The sequence below is a fragment of the Chlorocebus sabaeus genome, chromosome 25 (genome assembly GCF_047675955.1).
Source record: "Chlorocebus sabaeus isolate Y175 chromosome 25, mChlSab1.0.hap1, whole genome shotgun sequence".
In the NCBI taxonomy this organism is placed as follows: Eukaryota; Metazoa; Chordata; class Mammalia; order Primates; family Cercopithecidae; genus Chlorocebus; species Chlorocebus sabaeus.
The window spans coordinates 60,269,675-60,281,846 of record NC_132928.1 but is presented as its reverse complement, the minus strand read 5'-3'; the positions used below and the strand labels follow the sequence as shown (position 1 = coordinate 60,281,846).

The 12,172-nt window shown below is 38.0% G+C and overlaps 1 protein-coding gene across 5 annotated transcripts in view; it reads right to left on the bottom strand.

The window, feature by feature from the left end:
* Positions 1-6,272: 6,272 nt before the first annotated feature.
* The window catches only part of CCDC181 (coiled-coil domain containing 181), a 34,226-nt gene continuing 28,326 nt past the window's right edge, over positions 6,273-12,172 (bottom strand). For 3 of the 5 annotated variants that reach the window (XM_007989587.3, XM_007989585.3, XM_037985986.2), the window contains 2 exons: positions 9,007-9,161; positions 6,273-6,608 (listed from right to left, as the gene is read on the bottom strand). In XM_007989587.3, the coding sequence (XP_007987778.2) occupies positions 6,449-6,608; positions 9,007-9,161 (315 nt within the window). In that variant the 3' untranslated portion in view covers positions 6,273-6,448. The remainder of the gene's footprint in view (positions 6,609-9,006; positions 9,162-12,172) is intronic. The other 2 variants (XM_073011810.1, XM_037985985.2) reach the window with 1 other exon arrangement.

Sequence of the window (12,172 nt, the reverse complement as noted above, 5' to 3'; positions counted from 1 at the left end):
TTTTGAATATGACAACAGAAGCACAGGCAACAAAAGAAAAAATAGATAAATTGAATTTCATCAAAATTTCCAATTTTTGTGCATCAAAAGAGGCAGTGAAAAGGCAACACAGAGAATGGGAGAAGATGTTTGCAAATCATATATCTGATAACCATCTAGTGTCCAGAATATATAAAGCACTCCTACAACTCAACTACCAAAAAACAACCCAATAAAAATTAGCAAAGGGGCGGGCATGGCGGCTCATGCCTGTAATCCCAGCACTTTGGGAGGCTGAGGTGGACGGATCACCTGAGGCCAGGAGTTCAAGACAAGCCTAGCCAACATGGTGAAACCCCATCTCTACTAAAAATACAAAAAATTAGTTGGCATGGTGGTGGGCGCCTGCAATCCCAGCTACTTGGGAGGCTGAGGCAGAGAATTTTTTGAACCTGGGAGGCGGAGGTTGCAATGAGCCGAGATCACGCCGCCACTGCACTTCAGCCTGGGCAACAGAGTGAAACTCTGTCTCAAAAAAAAAAAAAAAAATACAAAAAATTAGCCGTGCATGGTGGTGGATGCCTGTATTCCCAGCTACTTGAGAGAGTGAGGCAGGCAAATTGCTTGAACCCGGGAGGTGGAGGCTGCAGTGAGCTGAGATCATGCATTGCTCTCCAGCCTGGGCAACGAGAGAAACTTCATCTCAAAAACAAAACAAAACAAAAAAAATTAGCAAAGGACCTGAATAGACATTTCTCCAAAGAGGACATACAGATGGCCAATAAGCACATCAGAAGATGCTCAACATAACTACTCATTAAGGAAATGCAAATTAATACCACTTCACATCCATTAGGATGGCAATTATCAAAAGAGCAAATTATAAATGTTGTCAAATATGTGGAGAAATTGGAACCCTTATGCACTGTGTGTGGGAATGTAAAATGTTGAAAACAGTGTGGCAGGTCCTCAAAATATTAAACATACAGTTGCCATACGGCCTAGCAATTCTGCTTCTAGGTAGATTCCCAAAAGAAAGCAGAAACTGGGATAGATATTTGTACAACAGTGTTCACAGCTGCATTACTCACAATAGCCAAAAGGTGGATATAACCCAGTGTCCATTGATGGATGACTAGATAAACAAAATCTGGTATATACATGTGAAGAAATACTATTCAGCCTTAAAAAGGAATGAAATTTGATGCTACTGTGTAGATGAACCTTTATAATATTACACTAAGTAAAATAAGTCAGACACAAAAAGTCAAATATCAAATGATTCCATTTAGATGAATTCCTAAAAGAGACAAATTTGTAGAGACAGAAAGCAGAATAGTGGTTGTCAGGGCCTGGAGAGAGTGTAGAATGGGAAGTTTTTATTTGGTGGTATAGAATTACAGATTGGGATGACAAAAAAGTTCTGGAGATAAACAGTGATGATAATTGTACAACAATGTCAGTCCACTTAATGCTACTGCATTGTACATTTAAAAAATATTTAAAATGGTAAATTTTACACATGTTACAATTTTAAAAAAATTACATACACTCTTGTAACCACAAACTAGTGCCACACTTCTGCAACTGTTGGTTTAACGGTGTCAATAACAATAAAGATAAGAGTTAGTGAGCTAAATTTAAAAAATAAAAAAGATCTCAAATGAGCAATCTAACATAACACCTTAAGGAAATAAAAAAAAAGGACAAACTAAACCCAATGTGAGCAGAAGGAAGGAAATTAAGATTAGAGTGCAGACAAATAAAATAGAGAATAGAAAAACAGAGAGATAATGAAAGAAGTCAAAAGTTCTTTAAAAAGAAAGACCATATTGACAAATCTGTAGCCATATACTAAGAAAAATAAAACACATAAAACTAAAAGCAGAAATGAAAGTGGGGACATTATTAGTAACCTTACATAAAGAAAAACTGTACACCAATAAACTAGGTAAACTAGTTTACAGACAAATTCCTAGAAAGACATGTATTAGCCCATTCTCATGCTGCAAAAAGAAATAACCTGAGTAATTTATAAAGGAAAGAGGTTTTCAAAAAGGTAGAATTATTCTGAGGCTAGATCATGTGATGCTTTTACAGTGCACTTAAAAAAATTTTTTTTTTCCACATGAGATTTCTAAGTGTCTAAATTACACTTTTTCTTTAAAAACTCAGAGTAGCTTCTGTTGCAATAGCTATTAATGAAGAAAACAGAATTCAGTCAACCGAGAAGAAAAAAACTTTTGCTCAAAAAGACAAGGTCCTAAGAGAGAAATAAACAAAAACATGAAGGCCTTTTAAATACAAGCATGCACACGTGCACACATACATTTACATATCTTGGATGTTAGCTTTTAATTAAGCTGACCATTGAGCTCCTAAAAATTATATTTTCCTTCCCAGAGGCCTCTCAGCAGAAATGGACCCAATACCTCCCATTTTTAAGTTTACATGGTATCAAAAGGAGTGAGACAGATACACAAACAAGTGGAGACAAATTTTGGACAACATAAGGGGAAGTGCACTTGGGCAAAACAGATTCAAAACCTGATCTCAATAAAAATGCAAAGTGGGTGTATAACCAAGCCTTATTGCTTCCCTTGCCAGTGCCGGACAAATGGCTTAACAAGCCTAGATAGGAAATCAGTAGACTCCCAGCGGCATACCATCTGGTTAACTCACCCTTTGAGTTCCTCCGCTCCTGATCTCCATTCTAACCCAGTAGTGTAAGAGATGTGCACTTTTGAGCACAGGACAGCCTTCAAGAGGGTCCCTGGGAAAATCTCACCTGCAGCTGCTGAGATCCCCCTGAAGACCGTCTCATTGCAAGCCACTGGCCACTAAATGCAGCTCCATTCTGGTCTCTCCTGGCTGGCCCACCAAATTTTGTTCCCAGACCAAACTGAGGGTCGTCGGGCTGCTGTTTCTCGTGGCCCATAACGAGATGCAAATGAACTGGGGAGGAAGAGAGTTTTCATTTCTGCAACCGGTTACAGGCCTGGAAATTATTGCCAGACCAACTCAAAATTACAAAGTTTTCCAGAGCTTATATACCTTCTAAGCTATATGTCCATGTGTAAGTGTGCATTCATCTAAGGATGTAAGTGATTAACTTCTTTTAATCTATAACTAAGATCTGAGTCCTGAAGACCTTCCTCTGGAGCCTCAGTAAATTTACTTCATCTAAATGGGTCCAGGTGCTGGGGGGATTACCCTTGTCTCCTGCTAAATCACGGAGGTTTGGGGAGTTCCTTCAGACCCCCAATAAACTTGTATGTGGAGGCCTGGGAAGTTTCTTCAGACCCACAATAAAACTTATTTAATCCTAAATGGGCCTTGTGAAGAATTCCTTTATTATTTTGTCATGCTTTAAGGCCCAGGAAAGGCCTAGGCAAAACTCTTGATGGGCTTTTATGTCATCCCAGCCTTTGTATAAGGGGACTGGCTTTTAATATTTAACTTAACCCTTCAGTCAGTAGTGAAACAGTTGTTATGGAGGCCTGCATGAGTGAGACCTGGCCTGCCACAATCCTGTGTTCATGTATTGAAAGACTATATTATTAAGATGGCAGTACTACCCAAAGCAGTCTACAGATTCACTGAAAGCCCTACCAAAATTCCAAAGGCCTTTTTGCAAAAATGGAAAAGCTGACCTTCAAACTCATATGAAATTGTAAACGCCATGAATAGCCAAAACAATGCAGAAAAGGTCAAAGTTGGAGGACTGACACTTCCCGGTTTCAGAACTTACTCTAAAGCTGCAGTGATCTGAACAGTGGGCTGTTGGCACAAGTACAGATGATACTAACATACAGATCAATAGAATAGAATTGAGACTTCAGAAATAAACCCATATATCTGCGGCCAACTGACTTTCAACAAATGATGCTGCAATAACTGAATGTACACATACAAAAAAAAAGTTGAACCTCTGTGATACTGTGATAGAAGAAGAAATACATATTTTGGTCTTGTACCAGCTTCCTGACACATAGCTCCAAAAACCCTTGGAACATCCCAAGTCCCCAAGCTGTGAGTGTCTTTGTATGCTAATGAAATGACTAATGTCTGGGGGACCTGAATGGGGGGTAGTTGCCAGGAGGAACCAACCTAGTAATTAGAGAGTAGACCTCCAGGGGAGGGCGAAGTCCTGAAGGTTAAGTTGATGACCAGTAGCCAATGATTTAATCATTCATGCCTTCATAATGAAGCCCCTCACTCCATAAAAACCCAAAAGGTTTAAGACAGCTTTCTAGGTTGTTGAACATGTGCAGGTACTGAGAGCACAGAAGCTCCACCACCCTTCCTCCATACTTTGCCCCATGAATCTCTTCAATCTGGCTATTCCTGAGTTGTATCCTTTTAAAAAGAGATAAACGTGTTTCTCTGAGTTCTGTGGGCCATTCTAGCAAATTACTGTGGAAACTGTAACTGGGGGACCTGTTATTTGCAATTGATGTCCAAAGTAGGGGGCAGTTTCATGGGACTGAGCCTGGGTGTAAGGTCTGCATTAACTCTGGCTAGTGTCAGAATTGAATTGTAGAATACCTAGTTGGTGTCTGCAGAGAATGGGGAAATTGTTTGGTCTTGGGGAAAACAACCTAAACATCTGGTGTCAGAAGTGATGTACTGAGTATTGAGAGTATAGAAGGAAAAACAGTTTGTTTTTTCTTACTCTACCTCACACCATATATAAAAATTAAGTAAAAATGAATCAAACTGGCTGGGTGCAGTAACTCATAACTCACGCCTGTAATCCCAGCACTTTGGGAGGCTGAAGCAGGTGGATCAGCTGAGGTCTGGAGTTTGAGACCAGCTTGACCAACACAGAGAAACCTCATCTCTACTGAAAATACAAAAAATTGCTGGGCATGGTGGCGGGCGCCTGTAATCCCAGCTACTCAGCAGGCTGAGGCAGGAGAATTGCTTGAACCAAGGAGGTGGAGGTTGCAATGAGCCGAGATGTGCCACGGCACTCCAACCAGGGTGACTGCGAGGCTCTGTTTCAGAAAAACAAACAAACAAACTTTGTCTCTTTTTTTTGAGATAGGGTCTCACTCTGTCACCTGGAGTGCAGTAGTGGTACGACTTGGCTCATTGCAACCTCCACTTCTGGGGTTCAAGCAATTCTCGTGCCTCAGCCTCCTGAGTAGCTGGGACTACAGGTGCATGGCACCACGTCCAGCTAATTTTTGTATTTTTAGTAGAGATAGGCTTTCGCCATGTTGGCCAGGCCGGTCTCAAACTCCTGGCCTCAAGTGATCCTCCCACCTCAGCCTCCCAAAGTGTTGGGATTACAGGCATGAGCCACCGCGCCCAGCCAGAACTTTGTCTTTTAAAGCTTTGCCAGAATGCTTACAGTGACTGTCCATTCTCCATCACACTTGTATGCTTACCTTTGTCCTCTACCCCTTACACACTCTTACATGTATCAGAAGTACTATTCCTCTGCACACTGGATTCTTGTATACTCTTAAATATCTCACATATTCTACCAAGGAGTGTAATCTTTATAATATAACTAAGAGAAAGGATTTTGCAACCATACAGATCAGTCTATGTGAACAAAATGTTCATGTCTGTATACTTTAGTTTCCTCCTCTGCAGAATGACACTAATAGGGTTGTCATATATGATTACATTATATAAAGCATTTATAATACATTTTAAAATGTTTTAAGCTCTCAATAAAAGTTGGCTAATTTTGTAACATACCTAAAAGAGTATTACACATAATTGCTATTTCATCATTTCAAGTTTTATTTCAGATTCGGGGATACATTCGTGTGTTAGTTACATGGGAATGGTGCATGTTGCTGAGGGTCTGGGTGTGACTGGTCCCATCACCCATGTAGAGAGCACAGTACCCAATAGTTAAGTTTTTCAACCCTTGCTCTCTTCCTTCACCCCCTAGCAGTCCCCTTTGTCTACTGGGAACATCTTTATATCCATGAGTACACAATGTTTAGCTCTCGCATATAGGGTGTGTTTTTTAAGGTACTAACAGGTAGAATTAGGCCTACCCTATTGCTTAGCTTGCCATGATTATTCAAATCCAAAGTTGACATAAATAGGACTTTAAGGCCGTGAACCAGGCTTGTTTAAGGAGTCACTCCTTCAAACTTAAGAAATGTTCCATTGTAATTTTTTTAACAATAATAGGAAGCATGAATAGAAATCTGTACCTTTCTTGTGTTTTCAGCTAGAAACATTAATAATTTAGAAGTAGAAGGACATAGAATTCATTTGTTCATTTGTTTAATTGGTTGCACAGACTGAGACGGCACAACACATTATAACACTGTGAGAAAAAAAAATTTATTTTGTTCTAGTATTAAAAAAAATTCACTGTCAATAAAAGATAAATACCATTTCCATAATTTAGAGTACAACCAAAGTACACAGACCATAAGAAATCATATCCAAAATTTTGATAACAGCTGCCCACTGAAATATTTAATAGAAACTTTCAGTTATAATGATCAGTAAAACGAAAAGGTTTGGCTTCTGACATATATAGGTGGTGCTGTAACTGTTTAGAACGCTTAGCTTCTAGTCGGAGCTGTCTAGTTCTCTCTCTGACAGCTTGTTGCTCTGCTATTTTTTCTATCCGTTTCCTTCTTAGCCATCTGTAGAAAGAGGCATGATCAGATTTGGTGAGTATCAACCTGAATACACTCTTCATGCTATAAAGTTACTACTATAGACAAAATAAATAGACATTTCTTTACAATGAAATACTGTCACAACACAAATTTTTAACTATTAATTGAAAAATGTAGATTACACCCAAGGCTCATACAAGAAAGGATAGTTAGATTTGGGGTCAAATGTTTGAAATTATCTGTCTTACGATGAACTGCCAACTTAATTGGTTTTTTAATAACAAACACTATTTTATGTGTGCGGTAGGTCCTATTCTTTTTTTAGAAATAGGATTTCTTACTATTTGGTAGATTCCAAATAACTTACACTTTGTAACTAGCTGTATTCTAAAACATTACTTAGCTAGGTTAAGAATACTGTCATGCAGAAATGCTGCCTTACTCTTCTTATAGGTAAATTATAGAGCTTTTAAGTCCACAAAATAGTTCTTTTTTTTTTTTTTTTTTTTTTTTTTTGAGACGGAGTCTCACTCTGTCGCCCAGGCTGGAGGTGGCCGGATCTCAGCTCACTGCAAGCTCCACCTCCCGGGTTTACGCCATTCTCTTGCCTCAGCCTCCCGAGTAGCTGGGACTACAGGCGCCCGCCACCTCGCCCGGCTAGTTTTTTTGTATTTTTTAGTAGAGACGGGGTTTCACCGTGTTAGCCAGAATGGTCTCGATCTCCTGACCTCGTGATCCGCCCGTCTCGGCCTCCCAAAGTGCTGGGATTACAGGGTTGAGCCACCGCGCCCGGCCCACAAAATAGTTCTTAAAGTGAAAAATAAGCCAAACATGAAAACATCAAAAGTAGGAAAAGTCCACATTCTAACAAATTCAAGTCTTAAACCTTGTTTAAATAATAGCAAAAATAACTGCATATACACATATACCTGGTATATAAGTGTATATGTGGTATGTTTGTGTGTGTATGTGTGTGTGTATATATATGTGTGTGTATATATATGCACATACATATACCTGGGTTTTTTTTTTCAGAAATCTAAACAATAAGTGTATTAGAAAAAAAAGAAACTAAATATCATAATCTGATGATATGTGGTTCTGAATTGGCTACTAGTTTAAGCAAATAAACTGTAACTCATTTATGGGTCAGTTGGGGAATAAATGGATATGGGTTGGATATTAGGTAATATTGTCAATGGAAAGCAGATTGCAGAATAACATATACAGTATGATCTCAGTATTTTGATATTGAAAATATATGTACAGAGAAATACTTAAGACAGTATGCACACTGGTACTAACAGTCACAATTTCTGGGTGATGAAAAAGTAACTTGAAACTGCTCCATTTTTACAATGCACATTTACTGTTTCTGTTATAATAAAAGGGTATGTTAGAAAAAGAAAAAGGAGGCTGGGCATGGTGGCTCACGCCTGTAATCCCAGCACTTTGGGAGACCAAGGTGGGCGGATCACTTGAGGTCTGGAGTTTGAGACCAGCCTGAGCAACATGGTAAGACCCCATCTCTACTAAAAAAAATACAAAAATTAGCCAGGTGTGGTGGTCCACACCTGTGGTCCCAGCTACTCAGGAGGCTGAGGTGGGAGAACCACTTGAAACTGAGAGGGTGAGGTTGCACTGAGCTGAGATTGTGCCACTGCACTCCAGCCTGGGTGACAGAAAAAAAAAAAAAAAGAAAAAGAAAAAGGAAGGAAGAGAAGAAGGAAAGAGCAAAAGAGACAAAAGAAGGAAATGAACTTCAAACAATTGGACTCAATATTCACATTTTGTCCCCCAACTCTCCCCACGCTTGCTAGCAAAAATATGAAGCCACACATCTGTATTGTCAGAATTAGGCAATGCAGTGTCTTACCCAAATAACTAAAAAAAATCAGGTTTGCCTTAAATTACCAAAATATGTACCCAAATCTCCTTTGGTCTATACAGATTTTCCTCCTTAGTCCACCTTTCTTTTACTGGTAAATGCAACTTTTATTGGTTGCATTTATTGGTAAATACAGTGCATTTATTGGTTGCATTTATTGATAAATTCAGTTTTTCTGAGGGCTACGTAAGAGAAGCGTAACCAATCTTTGACCCATTTCTCACAGAAATAAACAAACAATAAATGATAAGGTATCAAAGGCTATCACACTGGTGCCATAAGAAATAATTTAAGTATTGAAAAGTATCTTGAAGAAAAATTGGTATGCATATATATAAAATACTCCATATATGTAATATATATAATGGAGTTAAATAATTATACATTTTTAAAGGCATGAATTTAAAACTGAATAGGTACGTGCTATAAGAGAAAACATTTTGAGGGTTTTTTTTTTCAATCTGAATTTATCACATAACTTTTAAAATGACCATGAGGAAGGAGGAGGAGGGAAATGCCCTGCCTTTAACTTACTGTTTAAAGGCCCTTTCCCGGCCTTCTGTTCCTTTAAGGAAGAATAAGCATTCCTCTTGCTTTCTTAGTTCTTCTGTCTTTCTTTCTTTCATCTGCTCTTCGTGCTTTTTTTTAAGCCATAATCGAAAAGCTTGTTGTGGATCTCTGTTTTCCTGCTGATTAGAAAAATAAGCTTTACTTAGTTTAGATAAACAAGAACTACGTTTTCAAGCCCTGCTTATAGGATCCTACAAGAATACATTTCCTACTCTTCAATTTTTCATAATAATGCCAGCCTCATTACCTGCATTCCTAGTATCCAAACCAAATACATCACGCTTAAGTTTTAAGAATATCTTTCAGAAGTTACTTAACTGCTAAGCCCATTTTTCAAAACTGTAGTTCCTACTGTAAAGGGTAGCCATAAGGATTTTCAGTCATAGGAATTTTCTGATAAAGATAACAGCCATGATAATTTTAACATAAGAAAAAGCTAGTAGTACTGGCTTATTTCGTGCTCCCTCAAAGTTCATGATGAATATTATCTTCAGGGAATTTTCAAAAGTTGAAAGAGCTCTTATTTGGAGGAATAAAGAAGAAAAAGAGGACAGATTTGGTACTCTTTGCCCTTGGGAAAAGTGTGACCTCATGTGGATTCCTGGCTAGAATGCAAAAGGAAAAGATACATTCATTTAATACTTCCCCCAAATATAAGCTTTGTGATCGAGCTTATATCTTGCATTTCCCTCATCTGTTTCCTGCATCTTGCATTTTTCCCTTATTTGCCAAATATGCTCTAGTCTAATTTAGAAGATTATTCAGGATCTTTGATACACAACTGAACTTTGTGGAGAGGACCCCTGGATCTAAAGAATCATTGCCAAACACCTGGAAGTCTGGGAATTGCTAGAAATGACAGAAAAGTGTTCAATCAGAAGTTATAGATCAAAAGAGTCCAGATACAAAGTAACAGGAGGAATAAGTTCTGGTGTTCTATTACAGAGTAGAGTGACTACAGTTAACAATAATGTATATTTCAAAATAATGAGAAGATTTTTGAATGTTCTCATCGTAAAGAAATGACAAGTGTTTGAGGTAATATGCTAATTATACAATGTGTACATGTATCAAAACATCACACTGTACTCCATAAATAAGTAAAATTATGTGTCAATTAAATACAATTTTAAAGTTAAAATATTTTTAAAGAGTCAAGGATTCAGGGAGCAACAGGATACAGAGGTATCCCCATTCTTTTGTTCTTTCAACAGATATTCATACTATTTACTACATAATAGGCACTGAAGTACTGGGTTGCATTAATAAAATTAAGATTCCCTCTCTCACACATTCTGTACTGTACAATACAGTAACCACAAGTCATAAGTGGCTATTTAAATAAAATTTAAAATTCAGTTTCCCAGTAATACTAGCTACATTTCAAGTGCTTAACAGACATACATAGCTAGCAGCTACTCTAATGGACAGTGCAAATACAGAAAATTTCCATCATTCCAGAAAGTTCTATTGGACAATGTGTTGCACAGACAGGATAAAAATAAGTGACAGACTGATTGACTGACTGATCTGATTCAAAAGAAAATATGGGAAGGAGAGTAATAAAGGCAGTAGTGAGGAGAAAGGATGGTATTTAAATAGAAGTGAGGGAGAAAGTTATGGGATATCTGGAGAAAAGCAGTGGTAACAATAAGAGCAAAGGAGCTAAGAAGGGATTGTGTTTGGCATGATCAATAAATAGCAAAGAAGTCAAAGTGAAGCTGTAGCAAAGTAGCTGAAGAGTGGAAGATGAAGTCAGGGAAGTAGCAGGGATCAGGTAACATATAACCTTGCTGGCCATGGAACTTTGGATTTCATTTTGAGATGAGAAGCCATTGGGGGTTTCTGAGCATAAGTGACACAGTTTATTCACCACTTTAGAAATATCATTCTGGCTGCTATGTGGAAAACAGACTGAATGAGGGAGAGGCAAGGTAGAAGGAGGCTGGGTTTTTAGGCTTTTGTAACAATCCAGCAACAGAAGAAAATAGTGGTTTAGATTAGGGTAGTGGGACTCTGTATACGCACTGAAGATAGAACCAACATAGTTTGCTCAAAAATTGAATGGATAGTTTTATGTCATGCTTTAAATGATTATTTTTAAAATTGTTCCAGGTTTATTAGTGTAATAAAAATTCAAGAAAATATATTTTTAAAATTTAAGGTAAATTACAGCAGAACTATCATCAAAATGATAGGCTGCATTGGTACGCAAAGATGTCACTGCATAAGATCATAGCAAATAACTCTCAAAAGTGGAGGGAACCAAAATAAAAAATTAGAGGAAAATAAAAAATTATAAAGATAAAATATGAATTATACAAATAATTAGTGATGGATTAAATTATCTGATTATAATAAAAGGATAAATGACTGAATTGGAGACTTTTGCATCCATCCATGATGGAGTAATTGGTATCAGATTTACCCTTCTGCCCTAATTAGCCATAAAGCTAGACAAAATGTATGCAGCAGCTTGATTACTGAAAGTAAGAAAAAACATGCTGTAACCCCCATGTTCACCCTGGCTCTGAACTTGGTGACACTTTCCAGACAATAGTATAGGAAGGAGGAGCAATAGCATCAAGCAGTCATTAGTCCCATTGGGCTTATGAAACAGATATAGGAGTCTGGGGCTGCTGAGACAGCTGAATTTCCAGGGCAGGGTACTAGAAAGGAAGCAGTCATGTGGAGGGATGGTCCAAAAGTCTATGTAGGGGTTTCCCTTGGGCCTTGGCAAGGCCTGGGGTGCACATGTGTAGAGAGAGGCTCTGTAAGGTCTAACAGACAGTGGCTGCTGTTAATGAAAAAGATTACAAAGGTTGCATAGTTTTGGAGACATTGGAGTTCCAATCCAATTATAGTGGGAATACTTCATTGCTTACCTTGGTCAACCACTTACAACCCTAAAAAGGCCATGCTTTGGAAGTATGGATCACATGCTAGAGTAAGGACCATGCTCTAGGACTAAGGACAAAAACAAACTAAACCCATCCTAACAAAGCATAAAACAAAGTCTGACAGGATCAAGAGGATTCCTTACTAATTTAACTGCCTACCAGAAAAAAATTCAATACCCTTTAAAGGAAAACAGTGTATTCTAGATTTCCTTACAACTTTTATATTGGGT